The sequence below is a fragment of the Malaclemys terrapin genome, chromosome 5 (assembly GCF_027887155.1).
Source record: "Malaclemys terrapin pileata isolate rMalTer1 chromosome 5, rMalTer1.hap1, whole genome shotgun sequence".
Classification (NCBI taxonomy): domain Eukaryota; kingdom Metazoa; phylum Chordata; order Testudines; family Emydidae; genus Malaclemys; species Malaclemys terrapin.
This window is the reverse complement of record NC_071509.1, coordinates 98532955-98560314: the sequence shown is the minus strand read 5'-3', so window position 1 is coordinate 98560314 and position 27360 is coordinate 98532955. Positions and strand designations below refer to the sequence as shown.

The following is a 27360-nucleotide window of genomic DNA, read 5'->3' as shown; positions in this document are numbered from 1 at the left end:
GGGGCCAGACTGGATAACCAAAAATCTAGATGAACTGGGGAATAGGTGGCAGGGCTCCAGCTGTGAGCCCTGGGCAGCGGGGCTCCGACTGTCAGCACGACAGGCAGGAGCCCCAGGGCTGCCAGCCCAAGTCCTGCCACTGTCAGTGCCGGGCAACTGGTGGTTCAGTTAATACAGAGAGCAGCATAATAGAGGCTCAGTTAAATGGGGTTCTACTGTATTCTACAATGTATTTCCTAGGAGTACATATTCACTCATAAATAAAGCAAAACAGTAAATAACTACCACATTTTGTGATTTGTTATTCTTGATATTTTTGGCTGTGACCCTGCAAGCATTTACCTATGTGAATAATTCAGTTGAATTCAATGCATCTACTCATACAGTTAGAGTTATATGCGTAAGCCTTTGCCAATTCACGGCTTTTGTATGCTTGCTTATACGCTAATGCACACGTTTTAGAAACTTATAGTAGGACTCTGTGAAATAATGAGGTTCTATTGGATATGGCAGTGTTTAGTGCCTAATGCAGCTCGGTGTAGATCTTGACAAAATCAAGGTAGCAAATCTAAGAAAAGTGGTACTGCAGCCTTATGTCCAGTAGTTTGGAATTTGTAAATATTCCGTTTCCTAAATGTAAAGCAGCAGAGGGAGGAACTAAAAACAGAAAGTGCTTGCTTTGCTTCAGACCTGATGGACTTTATTGATAACCTGCTGACATTGAATTTATTCTATCATTTTACAGCAGCAAAAAGTTTACTGAAAAAACCTGATGGAGTCAAGGTAAGTTAAACAAATGCTCCAAACTATACATCTCATTCAGCCTTCTTTTCCTTGTACCATTCCAACTTCTATTGACTTTGCGATTGGAAATAACTACATCTCGTCTTCATAGTTGTGTTAAGAAATGGTTCTCACTGTATATTTGAAGAAGGTGAAGTTAGTTTAAGCTCAAAATAATGTGTCAGAAAAGAAGTAGCTGAAAAACTGTACCATGTTTTAAATAAGGTTAGGAAAAATGCTGATAAGGGAATATTTTCCTTGCTTTTTAATAAAGGGTAATCCTGTCATTAGTGACTCACTGTATTTTTAGCTGCTTAATAGAAATGAGACTTTGGTCATGGGTGTTAGCTTGATGGAACGTCAGAAGCTTACTGGTAGATTGGGCCACACATGAGGTACATTCTACCAGGTGTACTTGGCAGAAGTCCGGGGGTTTAAGATCTCAGTGAATAAGCTCATCCTGACTAATAGACCTTGATAAGAATGGGAACATTTTGGCAACTTTCATAGATGATTTAGAGTTCCTATTTTCATATTGCCAGGTCCTGTGGGAGGAGAGATGCTTCACAAATGAATGTTATAGACAGATACTTTGAAAAATAGCCAGGAAACAAAACTCTGAGCATTGAAAAATGTTTTATTTCTTTTTCTCAGAGGATTCCTGAAGACTAAATAAAGCACCCCAGCTTTCCTTCTCTTCTTAGTTCTGCCTCATTTCTCAGGAGTGTGTCTTTGACCTGAATTTTAGTTTTCTGCTTAAACTTCCTTTTCTTTAACAGAGTGCTACTTACTTAAATACTCAATTCACAGTAGATTTGTCCTTTACGCACTTACACACACACATTCTCTCACACTTAAAAATGTTAAGGCTCTTAAAATGAATTCAGTATACTCTAACCCGAATGTTACCCAAAGTCAAATAATGGGCATCTTAGAGAGGATGAAGAAGCATATCTTTCTGTATGATTAGGTCATTGCAGTACAGATTCCTTAACACGTCTTTGTGGAATGCAGGAATTTTATGTGCTCCAGTTAGGCTAGTATTTTTATAAATACCATTCTTCCTACAGGTTTATAATGGCATCTGCTGTATCTCCATTTTGATAGCAATGTTGCTAAGAATTATCCTCAATGGTTTGCTAATATTACACTTGTTGGGATCTGATACTTATGATTTTCAGGACATTTCAGTTTTTTACCATTTTCCTGCAAAGTTATGTGAAGCAAGGGGGGAAATGTTTACCTGCGTGGGAGTCTTTGTTTTCAGCATTTTTCTCATGTAGAAACTTCCCCCCACAAAAAAAGTATTTCCTTCTCTACCGCAGCTTAGGCTGTCTTTTTGAAAACAAAAATATACTGTACTCCATGCATTGATACTTTCAATCCAACCAGTCACATTTTCTTCTTTTCCTTTTCTCTCTGACTGGTCAATTCAGAAAAGGAAGTCCAGTTCGAGTGTTCAAATGATGGTGAGGATCTTTATCTGCCAGATTTTTCCTCCTGTGAAACATTCACACTTAGAAATCAAATAATTGCATTTAATTTGTTAACATAACTTGAGAAGCTACAAGACCTTTAACATGAAAACTTGTGACTTCTAAGCCAAGAAGTGCTATATGCCATCTGTAATGAATTGTTCCACAATTCTTAAAGCAAGATTTTTAGCTATAGAAATATAAATACAAAAAAGTAGATGTAACATTGGCCAATGCAGCTGTCTTTTGTACACTAAAAAAAAAAGTATTTGTTTACAGTCTTCCATTAATTTTTTAATCTCCTTGTATTAAAAACTAATAACATTAAAATAATAAATGGATAGTAATAAGTGTAATGGAGACATTATCCTCTGTGTAGTTATTTACATAGAAACTTAAAAAAAAAATTACAAATTGCAATACTTGGGAAATTGCTAGAGCTTTTACTCATATAGTATGCATACGGTTCAACATCAGGAATCCATTAAGAGACACCTCTCTACCCCTGCTGCCCCTTCTGTAAAAAAAAATGTATATAAATAAATAAATTCACTGCCAGAGCCACTTTTATTGATTCCAGCTTTGACTAAGCACATATCCAGTATTTAGGGCATTTAAAGGTGATTTTCAAAACCCTGCTTTGTATATTTTTATTGTCCCTTGAAATCAAATGGAAGGATGGTTGTTTATTTTCTTTTTGGGGATGTTGTAGTTTTAGTATCAAATAGGTTTTTCTAAGTGTCTTAGTGTCATTTGACTCACATCAGAATGTCAAGCTACAAGCATAGGCCACAGCAGACATGCCGCCTTCCTTCCCTTCTCCAGACCCCCAGCCAACCCACTTCTTAGTCCAGAGCCTCATCCCAAGACCTCCTCAACCTCTAACTCAGATCCCCAATCTTGAGAACCAATACATAGACTCCCTTCCCCCAGCACCAGGGTCCCCAGGCAGGCAGTGACCATCCTCCTGCTTAACTGGCATTGATTCTGAATTCTGGGATGATGGTGGTGATCCTTGCGAGGCAGCTTACTCAACGGTAACATTTCACCATGCCTCTGTTCTGCTGATCCAGGTAGAAGGGAGCAAATGTTCCACTTCCTCCAACTGGTCCCTCTGCCACGGGCAAGCAGACCTCCCCTTGAAAAGCAGAAAATACCTGTCGGGTACATGGCCTATATCATCATCTAGCTGGATACAATGTTTCATGCAAGAGAACAGTTCATTTTAATACAAAAGTACAGGCCATTTACCAGATAGGGTGGGATATTTTCAGCATCCCAAACACCCTGCGTGCCAGCTCTTACAGTCTGCTGAAACACCACATAGATTGCTTGGAGCAGTGGTTCTCAAAGCCGGTCCGCCACTTGTTCAGGGAAAGCCCCTGGCGGGCCAGGCCAGTTTGTTTATCTGCCGCATCCGCAGGTTCGGCTGATCACAGCTCCCACTGGCCGTGGTTCGCCGCTCCAGGCCAATGGGGGCTGCGGGACGCGGCGCAGGCCAAGGGATGTGCTGACCACCCTTCCTGCAGCCCCCATTGGCCTGGAGCGGCGAACCGCAGCCAGTGGGAGCCGCGATCGGCTGAACCCGTGGACGTGGCAGATAAACAAACTGGCCCGGCCCGCCAGGGGCTTTCCCTGAACAAGCGGCGGACCGGCTTTGAGAACCACTGGCTTGGAGGATTTAGATCCCGAGACACAGTTTTATACAACTTTTTAAAAAATATTTAAAAACCATTAATACATAGGATTGTATGGCCCTGCCCAACTGTTTGCTCTGAGAGAGAGAGAGAGAGGGTTGATATAAAGTTAAAAGGTGTTTCTTGGCAACCACAATTTTAGTAAAAAAAAAAAGTTTTCCTTCCTGACAACTAGAAGTACACCAATTTAGAATAATTTTCCATAATCACTTAATCATTTGGTTTGAAAATGCTGAATTTCTTTTTTAATAGTTTCCCCTTTCTGTTAAAATAAATGCAATAACGATGATTTAAAATATTTAAAACCTACCATTTTTCTTTAAGTTTGGAAGTGTTTAGCCAAGCTGTGCTCACACTGACGAAATAACTTGACTATGCAATATATTCTCTCTTTTTCATTTGTACTAATGTAAATTCTGTATTCGTGATGTACCATGAATAGGCTTGAATATATATTCTTCAGTTCTCAATGGTAGTGGAATGAATGTTGTTGTTTACTTTTTATAGGATTTTGACTAGGGGAGTATGGGCTCAATCCTGCTCTCCTTACTCAGGCAAAATTCTCTCTGAAATTTGGTTATCCTTTGTCTGTTATGTGTTCCATGACAAGCGCTTCTATGGCGTGTTATTTGATTTCTGATGTTGCTGATTAGAACTGTATGAAGTCTGTTGAAACTTTCATTCCCTCCCTCGTATATGCTTTGTATATGTCCATTTCTTCTTTCTTTTGCTCTTTGATTACTTCTCTCTTGATGGCCAAACTGTCAATGAATATTCATTTTTGGTTGTACAACTTGGGAGAGTGATTTTCTCTTGTTACAAGAGAAAAAGAATATGATTATCCATGGTTGTGTGTACTGTTGTTATTCCATAATGTATGTAGTCTTAATTAAAAAAACAACAACAACATTTCCTTGTATTCAGTGGGGTTTTTTCCCTGAGTAAGGAATGCAGGTAGTAACATTTTCTATCATTAATTGTTCCTTACTAAACCCCTATAAGGTAGTTAAGTGCAGGCCAAGATTGTCCCTAATGTAGAGACACTGCCCTGCTTGGCATGTGTCTTTCAGTATCTTAGAGGATAAATCGAACTCCAGTGCAAGCCCATTTTGCACTAGAGCAATGTGTCTGTATTAGGGATTTCCATCTTAACTACATGGATGTAGTTACAGAAGAACAGAGTTCCCTAGTCTAGACATGTCCTAACTAAGACATTGGCTATGTTTCAGATTTGCTCTGATTCCAGCAACTGATGGGCAGCCACCAGTGCAAACACCTCAGGTGAAATCCTGGCACAATTAAAATCAATGCTTCAGCAGCTTCCGTTGATTTCAGAGGGGTCATGATTTCACCCCTAGGGCACATTTGCCCAAATAAAGCTTACTCAGCAGCTTTATCAGTCTGTACTAGGGATTGCACTAGTACACAGGTAGAATTGGGGGAAATCTGAAGAGTAGACATGGCCTAAATATCATTATCCCCATCTCACAAAGAGGTTAAGTGATTTACCTAAGGCCATGGAGGGATTGATGAGCTGAAATTAGAACTCAGAAATTGTTGGCTCTCAGCCCAGTGCTCGAACCATTTGTCTAGGGGTAGGCCAATATATGTCATTACACTCGCTGGTAAATATTATTCAAGTCTTCAACATTTTGGATTTCCTAAAGACTTTTATATAAGAAAAATATTCCCCAACAGCCTGACTGACACAGAGGGCTTGACTTTTGGTTTTTAAATGTGGTAGTTAATTTTACTTTAATATTGACAAAATGTCCATCAGTGAAAGAAGAGAAGTCTGGATTTGCATTATTGTATTTCTTTCCCATTTAATGTTTACATTTTCAGTACCAGAGTACTGACACAGTGGAGCCGTAGAGATTCTATACCTGACAGTTAGAAATGATGCCAACCCTGTAGGCGGATAACCTACCTTACATTTTGCTGCTTTGACCTGCTGCTCTTATAAGTAGAACTGGTCAAAAATATTTTTAAAAAATCCTAGTAATTTTAATTGAAAATAGTTTGACAGCAACGGAATCCAACAAGCTTTAGTTATAATTGAAACCAGCTTTCCAGTTGGTATTAAAACTTTATTTGGGGCTTGGATTTTTAAAATCTCTCCAGTTTTGCAACCACTTTGATATTTACCTACCTGATTGTACAGGTGCAGTTATGGAAGGTGGGTTTTAAAAATGGGTATAAGAATCAGAGAAATTTAAATTAATTGCTAAGGCTTGCTTGGAGAGAGAGAGAGAGAATAATTTTTTGAAACAAATAAAAGCCCAATCCTTCAAAGACTTATATGTTTTGAAGTCATTAAGACTACTCCCATATGTAACTGTTTGCAGGGTCAGGGCCAAAAATAGTAGTGTTGAGAAGCTACAGTCCTGGAAGTTATACTCTTAATTTAGGCTCTGTGGTCTGAAAGGTCAATGTACAGTAAACAAAAGGTATTACTGCAGCCACAAACAGATTGGAAGACGATAGTATTGAGGTTTTTAAAAACAAGCAAATTAGTTTTTCATTTAATGAAAATGAAACATGTATGTTTTTCATTTGAAATACTAAATACTTAATTGAAAAAAATCTCAAAGTTAATATACCTGTACATATTCTGACCTCAATGACACCCATATAAATCTGGAGTTACCAATTTCCGTGGAGTAACTCCAGATTTATATGGGTGTAAATGACACCTACATTTGAACCACTGAAGATTCCTTCCTTGGAAAACAAAATGACATTTAACCTAGTAACACTCTCCTAGAAATAAAGTGAAATGATAGTATATTACTTAACACTGTTGCATGATCGTAAATTGGTGAATAAATCACAATGAAAATATAGGCATTTTCTTTCTAAAAGCCATATTAATTGTGAATTCCTATTACCTGGTTATAGCCACTATTAAGAAATTCTTCATTCATTTAAGTGTCAGAGCTGAAACTGCGTATGCTCTATATAGAACTTCCTTGAGCAAGTCCAAAATACTGTCACTAGCGTCTTTGGGAGAAGCTATAGCCAGTTATCAAATCTGTGGTCAGTGTTTTTTTCAAGTTCGTAAGTTGACCTTTCTGTGACTCTTTATTTCCCTATCTATATCTGTATATAGATATTCTATATAGAGAGATATAGATATGCTAGCTACCAAGAATTCTAAGGCTTGTCTATTTCTATTTTCTGCATACCTACAGATAAACAACAAAACCAACGTGGTAACCAGCCCCAAAGAAAATATTCCTACCCCGGCGCTGGTATACCTGGAATCTTCCTTTTCACCCTATCTTTAAGTTCTTTACTGTTTTTTGTTTGTTTTTCCTTTTTTTTTTTTTTTTTTTTGCTTTTATTCTTTGTTTTCTAAAAATTTGGAATAATTTTTCTCTTTCTTGTTGTTTGTACTTTTTGTTTTCTTTTTGTGAGGAAGTCCATTGTGAAGCAACATGTTTATAAATAGAAAACATGACACGAAAGCTGGACATGGTAGTGTGGTAGCGATAGTTTAATTTTTTGCATGCAGTGTAAGAAAGTGAATAGAATGCGCTTGATGTTGCCCTTAGCTCTTCACCTGATGGTTGTTTCAGTGCTTTTAAATGCTGACTTATTTTTTAAATTGTACCTATTATCTTTTCTTTTGCCTTAATGCAAGTTTTGACATCAGGAGAGCTAACAGGATTATTGCTAGGCAACAACAACATAGACCTTATTCAGATTTTCATTCCCACATTCTCTGACAACACAGCAGGACTTTGCAAGGCTTCACTTACTGGGAGCAAGAGGCACCTTAGTCCTATAAAGCTTTTTGTATAGTGCCACTTTAAATATGCAGCAGGCATTACTCAATAATAAGTTCTGCTGGGAGAATATTACTAAACAGTAGGACAGCGTACATGAATATTCTACGTCACAATCTTGCTTCTGTTAGTAAGTCACATTTCTTAAGAATATGCTATGGAGGAAGGCTTACGAACACACATGCTACTATTTAATTACCGAAATTTAAGCAGTATTACTTCTCATGTACTTTGGTACATAGCTCTGAAGAAATGCTTCTGCTCTTTAATATAAACATAAGGACAAATTCTGCCCATAGATTTGTATGTGCAGCTCCCATGGAAGCCTGCATTAAGTCAAGTCATTTCAGAGCAGTAGTTTACAGGTTTTATGGTATGTACCTGAGTCCTCAACTCCATCAGGTATTCCCAGACCTCCGAGAGTGCATTAAAAAGTTACAATTGCTGCAGCTTGTTCCTGTGCCAGCTAACTGGCATTTTAAGGGAAGCAAGAGGGGAGTTAAACTTTGAAATGGCATCAAGAACTTCCATCATAGTTGGTATCTCCGCTGTTCAAATGGGCAACAGACTGGATATAACCCCTGTACTTCCAAACACTGTTTGTGTTTAGAGGTACCCAAATCTTTCTGAATCTGCTCAGCCCATCTTTATTTTGATTTGTGTTCATTTTTGCTTTAGTAATAAGCATACACTATTTTTTAAATTAAAATAGTTCATCATTTTTGAGCTAAAGCAGGGTCAGGCCAAAAGGGACAATGTATCTGATATGAGACATTGTGAAACACGGTGCCTCTTCAGCTGCCTCTCCAGAGCTTCAAAGCCCTGTGTGTGTGTTGATCATGAATAAGGTCTTTGCATGCCGCTGCAGTAGGTAAGGTAGCCTACCTTGCTAGCTTGTCAGTCGAGGAATCTTTATTAGAGACATTGTTTCATCTTTTGTCAGCAGTTAACATTTGCTTTAGCTCTTGTCACTGTTTAGCACTTGTCTGCTGGCTCTTCTCGCGCTCCCTCACACTAATGTGAATGTATTTACCAATGAGAACTGTTTTTCTCTTTATTTTGTTCTCACTCAGGAGCCCCAAACTACAGTAATCCACAACCCTGATGGAAATAAGGTATTCAGAAAGAATCAGCTCCATCTTGCTTTTCCAAAGTGCACATTTCATCCACTATTCTAAGCCAGAATGTGCCCATTACCCGGAGCTTAGTAAGGAAAATCTCATTCCTGGATCTGTTGCACCTGGTGCCTCTTGGGCCTAATTCATCTGTGGCTTGTTCTCGCTGAATGCTTTCTTCCTAGCTGCTGGCTCCCTCAGCTCCTGTGGATGTCTGTAGGCGATGAGAGCGCCCAGCACCCTGAGGAACCAGGTCCATGGTGTGTTGTACATCTCTTGCTTCAGGCAAGAACTTTAAGTTCTCAAAAAAACAAAGGAACATTGTGTTCAGAAGAGAGTATAGTGAGGTTATTTTTAAGACTTGTGTATGAAGCTTTCACTAAAGATGAAGGCATATTTTGAACCGTTTCCATCTGTTGTTTCTCAGCATGCTTATGCATCATACTGTGACATGTCTTCTGCATGGAACTTTTGATTTACTCCATAACATCATCTTGCAGTTTCAAAAGAAGCTAACACTTGAAGTGGCAAGAAGCTCTTTTGAATTCATAAATCTTGATTTGATGCATTTTTCTCATTTTTTTTTCTGTGTGCTGTGATGGTTGTGTTTGGTATCTGGTTTCTATAACGTTTGGTAATTTTTTCTCCCTGCGTGGACTTGAAAAGGGTTAGGGAATATTGTCATTTGTGATACATGTTCCTAGTTTTCATATGCAGATTTCACTTATTTAAACAGATAAATGGGTATGCTGAGAATTTTAAAGTTCCCAAAGGATTGTTGTCACATTTATCTAGTGTAATTACTTGTGATCACTCAACACTGTATTTGCAAAGGTTTGAGTCTTAGTGGAAAATATCAGAGGCAGGCATTTCACAAGCATGGAAAAAGTGTTAACTGTGCATATTTGTAGTCGTATCTCTTCTTCGTTTGATTATTTATTTTATACTTTGTGGGTAAGAATAAGTTGTGATGCTCATTTCACTCCTGTACCAACTACTCTCTGCACCCCTGGTCCATATTTCATCTCCCATGTTTTATTAATAGGTAGTGTACCGCCATCATTTTAATTTTAGTCAAATCTTTACTAAAGCTCAGCAAAGGGAAACAAAAAACCAAAACACTGGAGCTCTTTGGCATGACTACATCTACTTGACTTTATTATATATTCATAGCAATTTAGATATTTTATATCCCAAAAAGTCATAACATGGACAGGAAAACCACTTATGGGGAAAGTTACTATTAAATTTCATTATCTGCAAAAACAAATATTTTAGCATGACAACTGGAGTGGATGCTTCCATATTACTGGCACATCTCTCGTGTGAGCTTGTGCATGATGTTTCCTGCTTGTGTGTGTGTGTGTGTGTGTGTGGTTTTTATTTTCTTCTAGATACTATATATGATAGAGCATGGTATGTCCATTGTGTGGAGTGAATAGTCTAACACCATTCACAATAGGAAAAGCATGATGGTTTATTTAGCTTGGTTTGTATGTGTGGATTGATTAGTGTAGTTTGTTTATTGATGCATATAATTTTGTTCTTTTACATTTGAATAATGCATTAACCATTCTGAAACTTTTCTTTGACTTGTCATTGTGAAATCATAGTAGACAAAAGGACACTGTTAGATGTTTTGTGATTTTTCATTTAATTAATTAATGTGTATAGTAACTCTTTGGAAGCTTGAAACAAATCTTATTTTTTTCCCTTCTGTCTCAGAAGTAAACTGGCTATGAGTATTTCGCTGCTGTAAAAGTATTTTTTACTTTTTTTATTGGCAACAAAGCATTTATTTTTAAAAATCATAAAGATAGATCTTCTACAAAAAAAATTAGGAGAAAAAGAGAAGGTCACATTTTTTGCCTACTAGCTTTGACAGTGTCCTTTTAAGTGTGCTCCCTAATTTTTCACATTTTTAATATCTTATAAAAATTGTGATAAGTAGCCTTGCCTTTTAACACTGCAAAGATTTCAATACAACTGTCTGATGGACAAGTCATTCCTTTGTGTGGCTGGTTGGTTAAAGAATATTTCTTCAAAGATATCTTAGATGATCTAGGAGCATTCTTGTGGGCCTCTCCAGTAACTTGCTCTCTCTTTCAAAATTTTTGGTACAAGGAGAATATAAAAATGCAATCATGGGTTTGACCCAATTCTTATTGAAATAAATGGGTGTCTTTCAGTTTATTGCATCAGTTCTTATATCAGCAGAAGAATTACTGTAAATTGTGAAATGCAGCATTCTTCTTACTTTATACTTAAAAGCTCAAATGGAATGACTTATTTTACACAGTTGATATTCACTAAGCTTAAAATGGCAAGTTCTAATATTTGACTGACGTAATTCATATAACAGTTCAGACATACTCTGTCTAATAGAAAGTAAAAAAAAAAAAAACTAACTCATTTTCATGAAGATATTTTTATATTTCCCCGTACATCCATGGACATTCAAAAACTGGACAGCCAGAAATACGCTTAATAAAAATGTTCCCATTTGAAATGGATGAAAATTATTGACATTTAGTTTCAGGTACAAACATCTCAATCCCTGTGGCCATTTGTTTGTGAATTACATCCACATAGCCTGCTTCAAGGCTTTGCATGATCTGTACAATACCAAGTGTAATTTTCATAGGTGCATGAATAATATGCTAGGTCACTTTATGCATTTCACTTATATTTACTTCTCAACAGGAGTCAACAGAAAGTTCCAATACGACTATTGAAGATGAAGATGTGAAAGGTATGATTAACAGTTGGAAAGGCAAAATCATGGCTACATGCATATATTTCAGTAGGTTTTATTAACTTTTGTTAATATGTCAGATGGAGGGAGTTCCTAAATAATCCAAGGAGAACATACTATTATTTTTGAAAATCATGTTCATTGCTGAAGTTCTATATGTTAAGTTCTGACTTTGATAGTTTAACTTTTACATGTACCATCTCTGTAGCATTTTGGAATAAGGAAGTTTCTCATTTAAAATTATAGTTATGGCAGTAGTAAGTGTAGATTTAAAAACTAATGGCATTTAATATTATTTTAGATTTCATTTTGTATATGGTATTTTGAATTTTTTTTTGTTTGCTTGCTTTAATTCATGTGTTTTTAATGCATTTTTTCAGATCAACATTTATAAAACATTTCTGTTCAGATGCCAGTGTTTTTTTGTGCTTCTCTTGTATTCTGGCCCTATAATTGTCTTAACTTCAGTCACTTTTTTCTTTTCTTTTCAATTTTCTGCACAATAATCTTCTTAATTTTGTAATCTTTTTGGTTATTTTTTTAGTTTTTTTTTTTCTTTTTTGAATTCTTTGCTGTGACATTATTCATTCTTATTTTAATAACATTTTGTGGGTTTAAAACCAGTATATTCAGCTTGTGTGTTATATGTTTCATACAAGACATTGGTTTTTAGCTTTAAGTACAAAATTTTAGCTATAGTGGATCCACAAAACAGAGACAGGAATAAGAAGGGACATGATGAAAAATAAGAGGGGAAGTGGTAAGAAAAAGAGGGATTTCTCAGTTAATTAACCATTAGAGCAGGGGTAGGCAACCTATGGCACTCAGACTGCCCAGGTCCGGGGTTCCCTGCATTTTAATTTAATTTTAAATGAAGCTTCTTAAACATTTTAAAAACCTTATTTATTTTACATACAACAATAGTTTAGTTATATATTATAGACTTCTAGAAAGAGACCGTCCAAAAACGTTAAAATGTATTACTGGCACACAAAACCTTAAATTAGAGTGAATAAATGAAGACTCGGCACACCACTTCTGAAAGGTTGCCGACCCCTGCATTAGAGTGTTGGGCTGGTTTTGCTCTGTACTATACTAGAAGTGTTATGTTTGTGGGTGTCACTATTAAAGTGTTTATTAGCAGAAATATGCATTAAAATATAGATTCAAAGATGCTGGAGTTTTCAATAGCTTCAAGACTGTGAGAGAACATTTTAGAATATGAAACAAATTCAGTGGATGCAGTTGCTCAAATCATGTTTGGTAAACTGTTGTTTTATTTCTGGATAGTGGAGCATGCAATGTCCTTGTTTGATAAAGTAACTGGTGTTGCCAGAGTAAGGGACTGATAATGTAATGCTTTAGGACTCATGAGTATCTCCAAGTCAGAAATGTAATAAGAAATACAAGATAAAATAATTATTTCATAAACAATGGAGTGTCCTACTATCTGGCATTCAAATGAACATCAGTAAACCTGGTGATATCCTACATATTGTCTATTTTAGACAGAGTTCTTTTGCTTAATGAGGTATATAGCTTCTGTTTCACTTTTATTTTGTGTGCTATAAAATTTTATCCCAGGGTCAAGTAACAATGTTCTCCTGCTAAGCAGTGTTGTATGGTTTGGTATATTATCACTTCAACAGGATCATTCATCTCAAACAATAGATAGAAATACCTATGTAGGCTCCAGAGAAAAACTTAGTTATAAAAAAAGAGGATGATGACAGGTCCATCAGTGCCCAGTCCCTGAAATATTGTGGAATTGATGGAATGAAGTGTAGCAACTGATACTAACAGATAATCCCAGCTCCATGCCCCATTCGGAAGGGGGAACATAAACATAAGGTGCCTGTCCATATAACCTGGGGTAAGTTTCCTCCACTATCCAAATGGTACTGATTAACTAAGTAACTTTCTTTCCTTTCTTATGTGCTTTGAGCAATGAACTAGTGAACAGTGTTGATGTTTAAAGTATTATTGGAGTTAGCTCCCACTGAAAGGAATGAGGCAGTTCACACTTTAGAGTGGTTGTTTCATGCTCCCTGCAAACGCAGGAAGACAATTGGTTAAGCTCATCTTCATGTACTGAAGGTTTTCTGTTGAAATGTAATAGCTAGACACATTTTTCCCCCAATGAAAGCTGATCCTCTGGAGAAAAATGGGAGGACTGTCTGCTGCCTACCTTTCTGGCTAATCCTTCATGCCTTTCTCCCCCCACACCCCGCCAAGGGGAGTGTGCTCCACCCTTTGGGAAAAACTTTTATATGGATTCAAAACACACCTACCTTAAAATGTAATTGGAACTATCCAGCATTCACTGCTACCTGAATATATTAGGCTGAACTCAGTGCTGTGCAAAGCAGATGGAACTATCCAAGCTTAAGAATGCTTCTTGTCCCACCCTTTAGAACGTCCTGTTTACTTCCCCTTCCTATCACCAATACTCAATTCACACAAAATAGCATTCCAACATTTCTAAGTAAATCCCAGGGAACATGTGTGGTGCTATTATATAACTACTCCTCTACAAGTCCCGTGAAATATATGACACTTACCTGATGACTCCAAGGTATTTTGGTCCCTGCAAGTTCATGTGACTGTGATCTCACCAGCCCAGTTCCTCTCAAACAGGTATTACCGAAAACCTCATCAGAAGGCCTAATAAACAAATGGGTAATGAAGCAGTCAAACCTTTATTTAATTTTTCCTTTTATTTAAGTAAAAGGCTATCAGAAAAACACCCAGCACAGTGTGCGATCACACCTTTTGCAGCACAATCTCATTATTAATAATATTTTTGTTCCCGATTACTGAGCAAAAGAATAATGGGAAAACTATTTTTAAACAGCCAGTTAATCTTGACATTTCAAAATCAGGCACTGGAGATGATCACAATTAAATAGCTCTATGTAACTTTGTGCAAATTCAAAAATAAGCCAGTTTGCAAGCTTTCATCCACATATTAATGTAGCTAAATATTTCACATTCTCTTCTTTGAAAGACAGCTAAACAAATTTCTCTGAAAAATACTGGTTAGTTCCAACAAACCGTGTATTGCTTTTTCCTCCAAAGCAGCAGAGGCTCGGAAAGTGAGATTTAGAATTTCTTCCCGAATGTAATTGAAATTTAATTTAATGAAATTTAATTTTGGAAAGTATTGTCATTTGCAGTAAGGTAAGGTTGGGGTGTTTTTGTTTGTTTTTTTGATCCATGATAGATTGTTGGTGCAGTTCCTTTGACTCCCCATTACGATCAAAAATGAAAAAATTTGGAAAATATTTAAAACACTGTGGCAATGTAAATGCTTCCATTATTTCCTGCAGGTGCTTTGGATTCATTTATTGTAGTCATTTACGGTGTAAATGAGCCATTAGATGTGTTTAGGGTTGTAAACCTTTCAGGGCAGGGATTTTCTCTACTGTGTTTGTACAGCAATCAACACAATAGGGCTCCAATCCCAATTGGAGCTTTTGGATGCTACTGTAGTATAAATATTTACTATTAATATAGTGTGGGTGGGGGGAAATAAATTATCCAGAATTAACCACAGATGCTGTAGAAGCTCAAAATCATATTCATAATTATACGCTGCTCTGTTAGCTCCACTGAACAAGTTGACACTTGAAGAGACCTTTTCAGACTCAAAATGTGCGCATTAAAATGCAGTTCATTTTGCTCTTTGCCTGTGTTCAACACTTCATTGACTTTCGTTTTGCTGTGCACTATTCATGGGGATGTCACAAGAAGGCAGTAGACACGTTCCCCAGAGGCCTGGATAATACTCACATGAGTTCCTTCTTCACCTAGGCTCACCTTCCTTCTTTACTTGCTGCTCAAATTCCTTAATTGATGATTCCAGGACAACAGCATCCCAAAAATGTGGCACAGGGCAAAGGTCATAGCCATTCCAAAACCAGGAGAAGCATTGGAAGATTTTAAGAGCTATTGACCCATTTCTCTCCGTTGTGTTACATATAAGCTTATGATTCTGAGAGAGACTGATTCTGATGCACATCAGTGAGGTTATCAAGCCACAACTGCCCTTTGTTCAGGCTGACTTCAGACAAGGAGAATGTAAGGCAAACCCGTAGACAGACCAGGGCTGTTCACTCAGCTACAAAGACTCACCCCTCCAGCAGAGCCTTCAGTGACTCATCTCAAAGGCATGCTGGGGCAACTCAACTACACCAACTTATCCCTCAAAGCAGAGCCTGCAATGACTCATCACTCAGGCATGCCTATCCCTGAGCAGGGCTGAGGTCAAATTACCCCCCAGGCACAGGTATTGCCCTAACTTGCAGTGAGAGTGGATGCCTACACTGCCGACGTTACAGCGCGGCAGCACTGTGACATGGGCAGTGTAGACAAACTTTATTGCCAAGGGAGAACTCTCCCGGCAATTTAAAAAAAAAAAAAAACCCACCCTGAACAAGCGGTGGTAGCTTTATCACCGAGAGCCAGGCTCCCGGCGATAAAGCGCCGTCTATACTGGCACTTTTCAGCGCTAAAACTTTTGTCCCTCAGGAGTGTTTTTTCACACCCCTGAACGACTAAAGTTTTAGCGCTGAAAGTAGCAGTGTAGACACAGCCTTAATCTGTTCAACATCACTACTCAGCTAGGAACTCTCCTGCTGCCTCGCAGTGTTACAGGTGCCCTAAGGTTTGAGCTTGCCTTCAATCCTATCCCTGTTTCTGCCCCAGCCTTGCCCAAGCCTTGTTCCAGCCCACTTCAGACTTGTCTGTACCCTATTCCAACCTTGCTCCAGCCCTGTTTCTGACCCACTCCAGCCCTGCCCCTGCCTTCTCCCCCCTAGACCATTGGACTGACTCCAGCCCTGCTTTGACCTACATCCGGACTCCGACTATAATCCTGATTTGGCTTATCTATGGACTCTGACCCCAGTTCTTATCCATGGCCCGTCCCTGGATTCTGGTTTAACACTGCCCTCAGCTGGTCCTGACTCTGCCTCCAGCTTTGACTCTTGGTACCCGTCCTCAACCACTACTCCAACCACCAGGCCTGACTGCCTAGAACCTAGAGCCTGACAGATGGTGCACCTAAGATCACCTAACACAAGATATTGAACATGCCTTTGTGCCGTTCTGGCAGGCTTGTCAGCTGCATTCAACACTGTCTAGCATGTGGGGCTGACCACTAAGTTTCTGCAGACTATTTCCTGTAAGCCTATGGTGTGGTTCATCATGGAAATAACAAAATGGAGCTTCATCTTGCAAGCTGGAGACCATCATTTGGCTTTGGAGTCTTCGTAATGCGCTCCTGCAAGGATCCATTCTAGTGCCTCTCCTTGTCAACATATATACTTATGACCTACCAACATGGGTAGTAATCTACAAAATATCTAAGAGTGATTCAGCAGGGACATGAACGCTCTGGCTACTTAGCTTCATCAGTGGAGACTTGCATTAAATGAGTCTTAAGAAGGTGGCTGCAACCTTCCATCTGAATAATTGCCTGGCCAATCGGCCCCTTACAATTTGTGTTGAGGATCGTTCACTCCCTTTCCAGCCAGAGGTCACTAACTGAAGAGTCAAATTGGACCTTGGCCTAACATACCAGTCTCATTTAGAACATTTAAAGTAAAAGTTTACTTCCTGCACTGCCTTGATCCAGAGGCTAGCAGGAACCTCCTGGAAGCCGAGGCAAATGTTCTATTCACCTCATTCCCGGGCTGGTATTCTCGCATCAGTAGAGTAGTATGCAACAATTTGGGACAGAAGTTGGCATATGCATCTCATTGATTCGGAGATGAACACAACCACACATCATTAGTGGTCGTCTCTGCTGTACTTTAACATCTAATTTATATGTGGTGGCACCTATAGCTCCCATAAAACTGTGGAGGATTATGAGGAATGAAAACAACCCGCTGAATACAAATCTGACAACAGGTGCAAATAAGCAACCCATACTTCCTATCAGGAGATCTACCCACTTCCAAAGAAAACACCTACACGTGTGTCAGGGTTCCCTCCCCACTCTGAATTCTGGGGTACAGATGTGGGGACCCGTATGAAAGACCCCCTAAGCTTATATTTCACCAGCTTAGGTTAACAACTTCCCCAAGGCACAAATTCCTTGTCCTTGGATGGTATCGCTGCCACCACCAAGTGAGTTAGACAAAGGTTCAGGAAAATGATCACGTGGAGTTCCTGTTTCCCCAAAATATCCCCCCAAGCCCCTTCACCCACTTTCCTGGGGAGACTTGAGAGTAATATACCAACCAAATAGGTAGACAAGGTGAGCACAGACCAGACCCTTGGGTTTTTAGGACACTAAAAACAAATCAGGTTCTTAAAAACAGAACTTTATTATAAAGAAAAAAGTAAAAGAAGCACCTCTGTAAAATCAGGATGGAAGATAATTTTACAGGGTAGTAAGAGTTAAAACACAAAAGATTCCCCTCTAGGCAAAACTTTAGAGTTACAAAAACCAGGAATAAACCTCCCTCTTAGCATAGGGAAAATGTCTCATGCTGCCAGCCCAGTGCCAATCTCAAATGAACAATGGCACATTAGGGCCAACTGCTGTTTCTTCATAGAGTGGCAGCTACTCTGGAACAGAAGGGCAGGCGTGCTGGCAAACTTCGGCCCTGAGTTACATCTACTTATTTGCGACCTTGGATGTAGATCATGGACTAGTCTTAACAGACTGCTGAGAGGAAAAGGCAGAGTGGCTGCCACAATGCAGAAATTTGGTTTAACCCAATCCTCAGAGCATGTCTGTGGTATAGTGTTTTAGCCCAATCTTCACCACCATTGTGTGGTAGGGATGCAGATGGTCTCACACATGGTGGAGAAGAACACAGTTAGAAGATTGGAGGATGAACATCATACTACCCTTGATGCAGTAGTCAGAGATGGCTGAACAATCTAATTATTGACTTGTAATGCAGAATACAGAAGTTCCTTTTGCCCTGTTATTTTAGAAACCAGTATAGCTCCAGAAAATTCCCAATTGTACAGGTTTGCTTAGTGTGTCACTGTCCACTTGAAAATAAAGAAGAGGCCTAAATGAAGTACTGTAGTTAGATTTTGTTTTTATACTCTCACTGTTTCCAAAAGAAAGAAATCCCTGAAAAAAGTTGTTGGGTTAATACAGGTAACACAAGTTGGTCATCACATGACATTAAGTGTAAATAAAAAACAAAGTCCCATGTTTTTTCTACGTAGGTCTCGGGGTGTTTCAGATGTCTGTAGCACACAGAACAAGTGTATGAGGGCATGGTAGGTATGTAGGGAAGAGCTACAGAAGAAAGGGCAGTATGTAAAAAGGTCATAAAAATACTCTTGAACTTCAGCAGAAGGCATGTTCAAAAAAGGAAAATTCTCACTTCCATGATGTCACTTATCAAATTGTTCTCCTGGCCCATGTAGTTTTATTGTTTTTGCTTCAGTCATGATAAAAAATATTTGCAGAGACTATGGGAATTATAGTGGATACTCCAGTAGGAGATATTTTAGAAAGCCAAAATTAACACTTAATTTTGGAATAGGTTAAATCCATTTTCTTGAAGTGTGGTTTGATTCTGTAAAAAGTATATTATGGAGTCCCCATTTTTCATTTCTCATTTACTTCCATGCCAAATATGTATGCAATGTTGTTATAGCTGTGTTGGTCACAGGATATTAGAGAGACAAGGTGGCTCTCTAATATCCACCTTGCCTCTCTAATACCAAATATGTTCATTTTACAAGTAAAAAAAATTTTTTCTAACTCTCAGCCTTGCAAAATGAATCGTAGGCCTGAAAATCAAGGTTGGTTATTTTCTTCTCAAGCAACATCACCAGTAAGAAAATTATCTCATCGATGGTGCTTGTGGAACCTTATTGCCTTCAAGAAGACAATGAGATCCCCCAAGTATAACTTGTTAGCGCTAGAATTGGAACTTAGAAAACAATTGTGCTGATGATTTGTCAGAAGGAATATAATCGTCTCTCCCAGCTGAATCAGTAGCTCACTCTTTCTTAGCTGTGTTGACTTTGCAGGTAAAACACAGGGAACAAAGTACTAAGAAGTTGTTAGTCATTGAAGGCAACAGATACAATTCTGTATGCACATGGAGCAGATGTAAAACCTAACAAGATGTGCCTTTTTCACATAACGACTTTTCAGACTACAATGAGATTTCAAAAATGCAGATGACTTGATACTAGCTGTAGCAGTAAATGGGATCTTGGGAGCTTTGTTACAGTTAACCCCTCACTTGTCAAGGGAGTGATAGTCCTAATCAAAACCAGGGCAAATGTCCTCAGAGTTTCACTGAATACTAGATTGTGACTGTAAAGCCACAACCACTCAGTAGGAGAGGCAGGGATGTGCATTGCCCTAGCATGAGGCATTATAGACTTTTTTGAGTACCCATGGGAGAAGACCCCTCCTACTATCTTGGAAAGGTTTCATCATGTGTACTCCTTACGCCTGCTCAGCAGTGTTAACACTGCCTATTGTTCTCTCCACTCCCTTTTCCACTACATCTGGAGAGACTGGAACCGCTCAAGAGGTTCATAGGGCTTACGCTGGCCCTCTGCACTTGGGTAAATTTTTTCACGCGTTGTACAAGGGGTGGGGAGCAGATTTCCTGTGCTCTCTTCCCCTCAGGTTCACACACATGCATAGCTAATTACAATCTAATTGTAGATTATGCTTTGTAGTAGTATATGATCTAGAACTAACTTTAATTAAGTCACTGATGTTGCCTTCTGTTCTCAAAATTTTAGTGTGTGATTTACCTTGACTTGAGCATGCTTCAGGTATATTGGCAATCAGTAACTTCTCAGTTTAAATAACAGCATAATGATAATGATTTCAGTTAATGGAAAGCAATAGCTTGAAGAACAATTAAGTTTATCTGCAATTGATGTGAAGAAAAATAGTTGCAGTGTAATTTATTTTATTCGTAATATCCTCCTTCAAACCATTCTGTGTAGTTTAGCAACTAACCTCATTAACTATATAATTTAATTATAGCTGAGCCTCTGCACTATTAGAGATAATGCCATGTTGATGATTAGAGATAATACCATATAATACGCCCATATTTTCTTGGGTTTATAATTTAACTATAAAAGTTTGTTGGAAACTTAGCTCATCCAGGAATGCAGTTATAAGAGAACGTAAATAAAAAATGTTTTGCTTAAGATTGTTTATTTGATTGTTTAATATCAAAATTAACAAAGGTTTATATACCCTTTATACTCACTGTTTCCTGATATGAAGGATAATAACAATACATTCTAGGTTAGAAGAGAGAGTGGTCCTGCTCCTGGTTCTGCTACGGAGCAGTTAACAAATGCAATAGAAACTAAGCAGCAACATTGTTGGGCAGAGCAGCAAGGGCTTGATAGCTGTTTATTTTCTAAGCTGTCCTGTCCTTGGAATGGTCTCCATTGCTCCTGATCCCATAGAAGTCATCTGTGTCCTGGTTAAATTAAAGAGAAAAGTGGAAAATTGGCTGAAGGACATAAGAGAACTCCTGTTAATGACCTTAATTACAAAAGTGTTATCAGGAGTCACGAAGCAGTCTTCTCAAGGGAGAACAATAAACATCTGAAACACCTCAATAATGCTGCTGTGTTGTACAGCCTACACAAAGTCTAGTCAGTACCATTAGGTGGAGAGAGCACAAGATGACTGTGCCTACAGATAGTGGCAGGCCCATTTGCTATTCCTGAGGTCCCCTGCCCAGAGTGTGGAGTCTTCTCCCTCCTTGCGCCCTTGCAGGTGTAATCACCACATAGTGGGCAGGAAGGAGGTGAGTGTGCAGGGAGAGTGGAAGCTGTACCTGTGAAGAGACAAGCTCCTCTGCATGTTGGGGAGCTCCAGGAAGCATTGTGGCTCTCTGAGTCACAGTTCTTCCACAAATTCCCACTTTGGCACAACTCTTTACTCAGGGTTGTCCCTGTTAGGCACTATTGGTTCCTACATTTTAGTGACCCTTTTGTGGACCCACTTATCCCTCTTGCCCCAAAGGATAATGAAGAATATTATTGTCACTGAGGCTGTTGAGATATAAAATGCAAAATACCATTTAATAATTTGATGGAGAATAAATATGTGGAATAGCTGATCTAACTGGAGCTGATGTATTGTTGATTGAAAATGAAAAATTTTGAAATGTCCGTGTTTCATTAACATTGCTGCTGGAGGGACTCTCTAACATTTTGCCAGTTAATTACAGTGCAGCAATAAAAGTTTGCTTGTGTGTTCCAGTAGAATACCTGATAAGATACATATATATTGGGGCAGATTATGAAGAGTTCTGAATGGAAGCAGTGACTTGAGGAATCCTCTTCTGATGTTGTTTTTCTCATTGTTTAGCATCAGTCTGTTCAGGAATACTGTACAAGTTCCTATTAGACTCAGCAGGTATCATTCCTGAGAAAGAAGTGGCTCAGGACTATTTAGAAAAGCTGGACGAGCACAAGTCCATGGGCCGGCTGCGCTGCATCCGAAGGGTGCTAAAGGAGTTGGTTGATGTGATTGCAGAGCCACTGGCCATTATCTTTGAAAACTCATGGCGATCGGGGGAGGTCCCGGATGGCTGGAAAAGGCTAATGTAGTGCCCATCTTTAAAAAAGGGAAGAAGGAAAATCCAGGGAACTACAGGCCAGTCAGCCTCACCTCAGTCCCTGGAAAAATCATGGAGCAAGTCCTCAAGGAATCAATTTTGAAGCACTCCAAGGAGAGGAAAGTGATAAGGAACAATCAGCATGGATTCACCAAGGGCAAGTCATGCCTGACTATAACCTAATTGCCTTTTATGTTGAGATAACTGGCTCTGTGGATGAGGGGAAAGCAGTGAACGTGTTATTCCTTGACTTTAGCAAAGCTTTTGATACGGTCTCCCACAGTATTCTTGCCAGCAAATTAAAGAAGTATGGGCTGGATGAGTGGACTATAAGGTGGATAGAAAGTTGGCTAGATCATCGGGCTCAATGGGTAGTGATCAATGGCTCCATGTCTCGTTGGCAGCCAGTATCAAGCGGCATGACCCAAGGGTCGGTCCTGGGGCTGGTTTTGTTCAATATCTTCATTAATAATCTGGAGGATGGCGTGGACTGCACCCTCGGCAAATTTGCAGATGACACTAAACTGGGAGGAGTGGTAGATACACTGGAGGGTGGGGATAGGATACAGAGGGACCTAGACAAATTGGAGGATTGGGCCAAAAGAAATCTGATGAGGTTCAACAAGGACAAGTGCAGAGTCCTGCACTTAGGACGGAAGAATCCCATGCACTACTACAGACTAGGGACCGACTGGCTAGGCAGCAGTTCTGCAGAAAAGGACCTTGGGGTTACCGTGGACGAGAATCTGGATATGTCTCAACATTGTGCCCTTGTTGCAAGAAGGTGAACAGCATTTGGGGCTGTATAAGTAGGAGCATTGCCAGCAAATGGAGGGACATGATCATTCCCGTTTGTCCAGTTTTGGGCCCCACACTACAAGAAGGAAAAATTGTGGAAAATGTGGCAAGAGTCCAGCAGAGGGCAATAAAAATGATTAGGGGGCTGGAGCACATGACATATGAGGAGAGGCTGAGGGAACTGGGATTATTTAGTCTGCAGAAGAGAATAATGAGGGGGGATTTGATAGCTGCTTTCAACTACCTGAAAGAGGGTTCCAAAGAGGATGGATCTAGGCTGTTCTCAGTGGTAGCAGATGACAGAACAAGGAGTAATGGTCTCAAGTTGCAGTGTGGGAGGTTAGGTTGGATATTAGGAAACATTTTTTCACTAGGAGGGTGGTGAAGCAGTGGAATGGGTTACCTAGGGAGTGGTGGAATCTCCATCCTTAGAGGTTTTTAAGGTCAGGCTTGACAAAGCCCTGGCTGGGATGATTTAGTTGGGGATTGGTCCTGCTTTGAGCAGGGGGTTGGACTAGATGACCTCCTGAGGACCCTTCCAACCCTGAGATTCTATGATTCCCATCCTGCTCCTAACACAGTACACAAACTTAGTCCAATATAGGGAGTATTATTATTATTAATTTATTTATTATTCATTTAAATAACAAATATAAACCTTCAGCCAGTTTGAGTATATTTGTGTTTGCCTGTTCCTAGGGTTGCTCCTGGCAGCACCTCTTTGTCTATACCCGTTATTCCTTCTATCCCTTGAAGTGATATTCAAACTATTTTATATCATGGATTAAAGGTGATGGGATCCACTTGTTCTGACTACTAGAATGAGACAGGGGAACAGCAGCTTTGCATTATGCAAGGTCCCATAACCTGGCATATCTTGCTAATATATTGTGACTTTTGTAGTCACTGCCACTTTAAGGGATTTGTAGAGGCTGACCACAATAGAGGCTAAGGCTGGAAACTTTCTGCCTATGGAGAAGAGAAAAAGTTAGGATGCCTTCGGGGATTCTGGGAAGAGCACACTGAGAAGTTACACCCGGCTTATTTCTAGAGATGCAGCATATGTAAAAATGTTCTGGGCCCACTCCTAACCTGGCATGCCCACTTTAGAGTGTTACAAGTGCTTGAAGGTACTTAACATGCCCCCATTCTTTTTACACTGTGCACAAACTGAACAGGCAGCAGAATTGTGGTTTTCTCTTGTGCACATATACATAGGTCTTCCCCTACCCCACCCATTTGCACACATATGGAGCAGCAACCAGAATGCAGTGGGATATACTCAACTTGTGATACGCACAAATCTTTTAATTTGTCGTCAATTAATTTGTTTATTTCGAAGGTTATTAATTTGAGTGTTTACAGACAGCATTACAGATATGTGGGCACTATGAATCTGTGCAAGACTTAATTTTCCTGGAGGATTCCTTTTATGCAGACCATGTGTGTGCACGTGCATGTGTGCGTGTGTGAATGTATATAGGCATTGTGGTTAGTTAAGAGGTTTGAATATTTTAAAAAGCAGCCTGAGTTCTGCTTTCACAAATCTGTCTTCAAGCGCAGTTTCTTACTCCTTGACTTGATCAGAGACGTGCAGGGCATATTCTAACGTTGTATGTCAGGGCCTTATGCTATTGGTTTGTATTAGAAGGGAGGTATTTCTGTAATTTGGAGGCAGTGAAACCAGAGCAAGAGTTCATTTTTCATACATTTTAATGTAATAGTTTCCATTTAAAAATAATACTGCAACTAAATGTAGGTCATCAAACCATAGCCATGTACAGGTATGTGTTTTTAAAAGTGAATTTTTAATAGAAACTTTCTTTATAAGACAATGGTAAAGCGCAAGACTTCTAAAAATATATACTGGGACAAATGTTGTGCATGGAACCCTTTGTACCAGTTTAGGGCACTTGGACACATAAGGACATCACTGTAACTATAGATTATGTTGACATCCAAGTAGTAGTAAAGGGACCTGGAAATAATTGCTGCTGTGGAAATGAAGATGAGTTTTCAAATTTAGCTCAGTAAAGGGCATCTGACAGGAATACCTGTGGGATTTCTCCTCCTTTTATGAAGGTAGATTATGAGGCCCAAACACATCAACAGCATCTCTCCAGTGTAAGAATGGTAGATATGTTTTCTCACTAATATTGTAGAATACCTTCTTTATTTTTGCCAGTAATACACCTAAGCTTTAGAGAGGTGATTTGTTGAATGTGAAATGGTCTGGATATCTAGATTTCTCATGATGGTTTGTCCCTGAGGATGGATTGATTTCCCATAGGCAAAAGTGCTGAGCTTCAGGGCATTTTCAAAGCAGATAAATTCTGGTTCATCTGTGCTGCTCAATTTGTCCATATGGTGGGTACCTTTTATATGTAATCCATTTAGGAAATGCTTACATATGATTTGTTAATTTGAATTCATTTTATTCTGGTTTAAAATTCTATGAATAAACCAATTTAAATTAAGCAGGTTGAATTATATATTGTTTGTTGTTTAGCTTACTTATTATTTTCACAAAACTAGTCTTTTCAGACCCAAAGAATATAAGAGTATGGCTCTTTTCAAACCAATTACATCACAGTATCCAATTAAAGGGATTGACACTTAGCACTGGCATCTGAACAGAGACATTTGTTGATACCACTGTCTCCTTTTCCTTGACCTCAATCCTCATTTCCCTAAAATGCATTGTTAATGTGATTTTTGTGTTCAGATATTTTATCAATTTGTTTGTGATTAAATTACTGTTTTTTTGGCCTTCTTTTTTTTCTTTCCTCACATCTCCATGCCCCACATACAGCTTTCAAAAAGGAGGGTGACATGGAGAGGTTATGTTCTGCTCACCACTCCTCTTCTTCCATTGCTTCTTCATCTCACTGGTCACCATCTTTGCTGTGCCCCAGCAGCCGCTCCTGCTGTCAGTGTCTACTGAGGATTCTGATCATGCTCTACCTCTTCATCTTTGTTTGTTCATATGTTGTGTTTCTTTCCATCAATTCAGCGGCCAAGTCCATGGAAAATGTAAACTCACAGAGTCACTCGCATGAGTCTGAGCCTTTCCAATCCACTCCTTCCTCTGTGCTGTGTAAGTTGAGAGATACCATCAGTTGAGATGGCACCCCATCTCACAGTCAGACAAAAGACCTTTGCGATCTGGCCTAGATTGACCATTATTTTTGTTGTTGTTTAAATACTATGGTTTGGGTGGGTCTTGCATTTGATTGTTTTGTTCCTTAGTTAAAGCAGCATCATTTACTATAGTAAATAGCTATTAATATTTCTGGAAAAGAGTAAGTCATCTGTGTGGCAGATTAATGCTCCAAGGAAGTCATTCCTGAAATCTGCCTTGAAGGCTGGGTAAAGTCCAATTCCATTGTGTAAAATGTCTGTGCAGAAGAGTAGAATGAAACCTTGTGTGATAAGCCTGACATAAGAAAAGCAATCCTTGTATGGAACAGAATTATTTCACATGGATTAGGGGGATGTTTCTGGTGACGTGGATGGAATGATCAGTCTTGAGGTCTTTGCATATACCCTGTATAGCTCCTCTCTTTAAAGCTGTACAGATCATCTTGAACAGCATAGGGCAGGATGGAACAGCATCCGAGCAATAACCCACCAAATTAATTATTTGTTATGTTTATGAATAACATAACTAAGGCACCTGCCTTGGCTTCAGTTGTTAGAGGTGTGTTGAACTCCTGGACCTAGGCTACAAGGGTGTTTGGTGAGGGAATCTTTCTCCCTCTCCCTCACTCATATGACAGTGTTCATGCCAGGGAAGATTTGTTGCCAAATTAAACTTCAGTGGGTGTGCTTTGACACACTTATTTTTCATTATGGATAAATAGTTATGAAATTTTCTAGACTGTAGGCAAACACTAACTATGCATAACTGATATTCTAGAAATCCGAAACAGCACATGAGAAGCAACAATGTGGCCAAAGGACAGGTCCTGTGTAGTGTGTAAGATTTCTTGTAAAAAGGTTACAAAGGGAAGTGAGATAATCCAGTGAAAAAAATACCAAAAGCTGTGATTTTTAACTCTTATTCTCTCTGTATCCATTCATTTTTCATCAAAGCCCCATGAAAAATTTAAATAGCACTCAAATGCAATATTCTATATTTTGGTTTTGTCATTCCAGTAAAAGAAGGAGTGATGGTTGACATAACCGTATAGATGCTAGTTGTTGATTTTATGAGGTTCATGAACAACATGTTGTGTTTGCATCCTTTTTGAGTATCAAATAATTTGTGCTACTTGGAAGGTAGCTCCAAGAAGCAAGGCAGTTGTGTTTTATCCAGTTGTAAACCACTGTGCACATCTATGGAACAAAA

The 27360-nt window shown here is 39.0% G+C and overlaps 1 protein-coding gene and 1 long non-coding RNA gene across 18 annotated transcripts in view; one reads left to right on the top strand and one right to left on the bottom strand.

The window, feature by feature from the left end:
• Positions 1 to 27360, top strand: part of CAMK2D (calcium/calmodulin dependent protein kinase II delta) — a 263534-nt gene that overhangs the window by 198148 nt on the left and 38026 nt on the right. For 3 of the 16 annotated variants that reach the window (XM_054028971.1, XM_054028970.1, XM_054028986.1), the window contains 5 exons: positions 746 to 783; positions 2220 to 2252; positions 7150 to 7209; positions 8820 to 8861; positions 11565 to 11613. In XM_054028971.1, coding sequence (XP_053884946.1) covers positions 746 to 783; positions 2220 to 2252; positions 7150 to 7209; positions 8820 to 8861; positions 11565 to 11613 — 222 coding nt within the window. The remainder of the gene's footprint in view (positions 1 to 745; positions 784 to 2219; positions 2253 to 7149; positions 7210 to 8819; positions 8862 to 11564; positions 11614 to 27360) is intronic. The other 13 variants (XM_054028973.1, XM_054028972.1, XM_054028975.1 and 10 more) reach the window with 7 other exon arrangements.
• LOC128837676 (uncharacterized) overlaps positions 2260 to 27360 on the bottom strand; it is a 68474-nt gene continuing 43373 nt past the window's right edge. The window contains exons 2-4 of one of the 2 annotated variants that reach the window (XR_008445017.1): positions 20844 to 21062; positions 14178 to 14280; positions 2260 to 3415 (exon numbers count right to left, since the gene is read on the bottom strand). This is a non-coding gene — a long non-coding RNA (uncharacterized LOC128837676). The remainder of the gene's footprint in view (positions 3416 to 14177; positions 14281 to 20843; positions 21063 to 27360) is intronic. The other variant, XR_008445018.1, reaches the window with a different exon arrangement.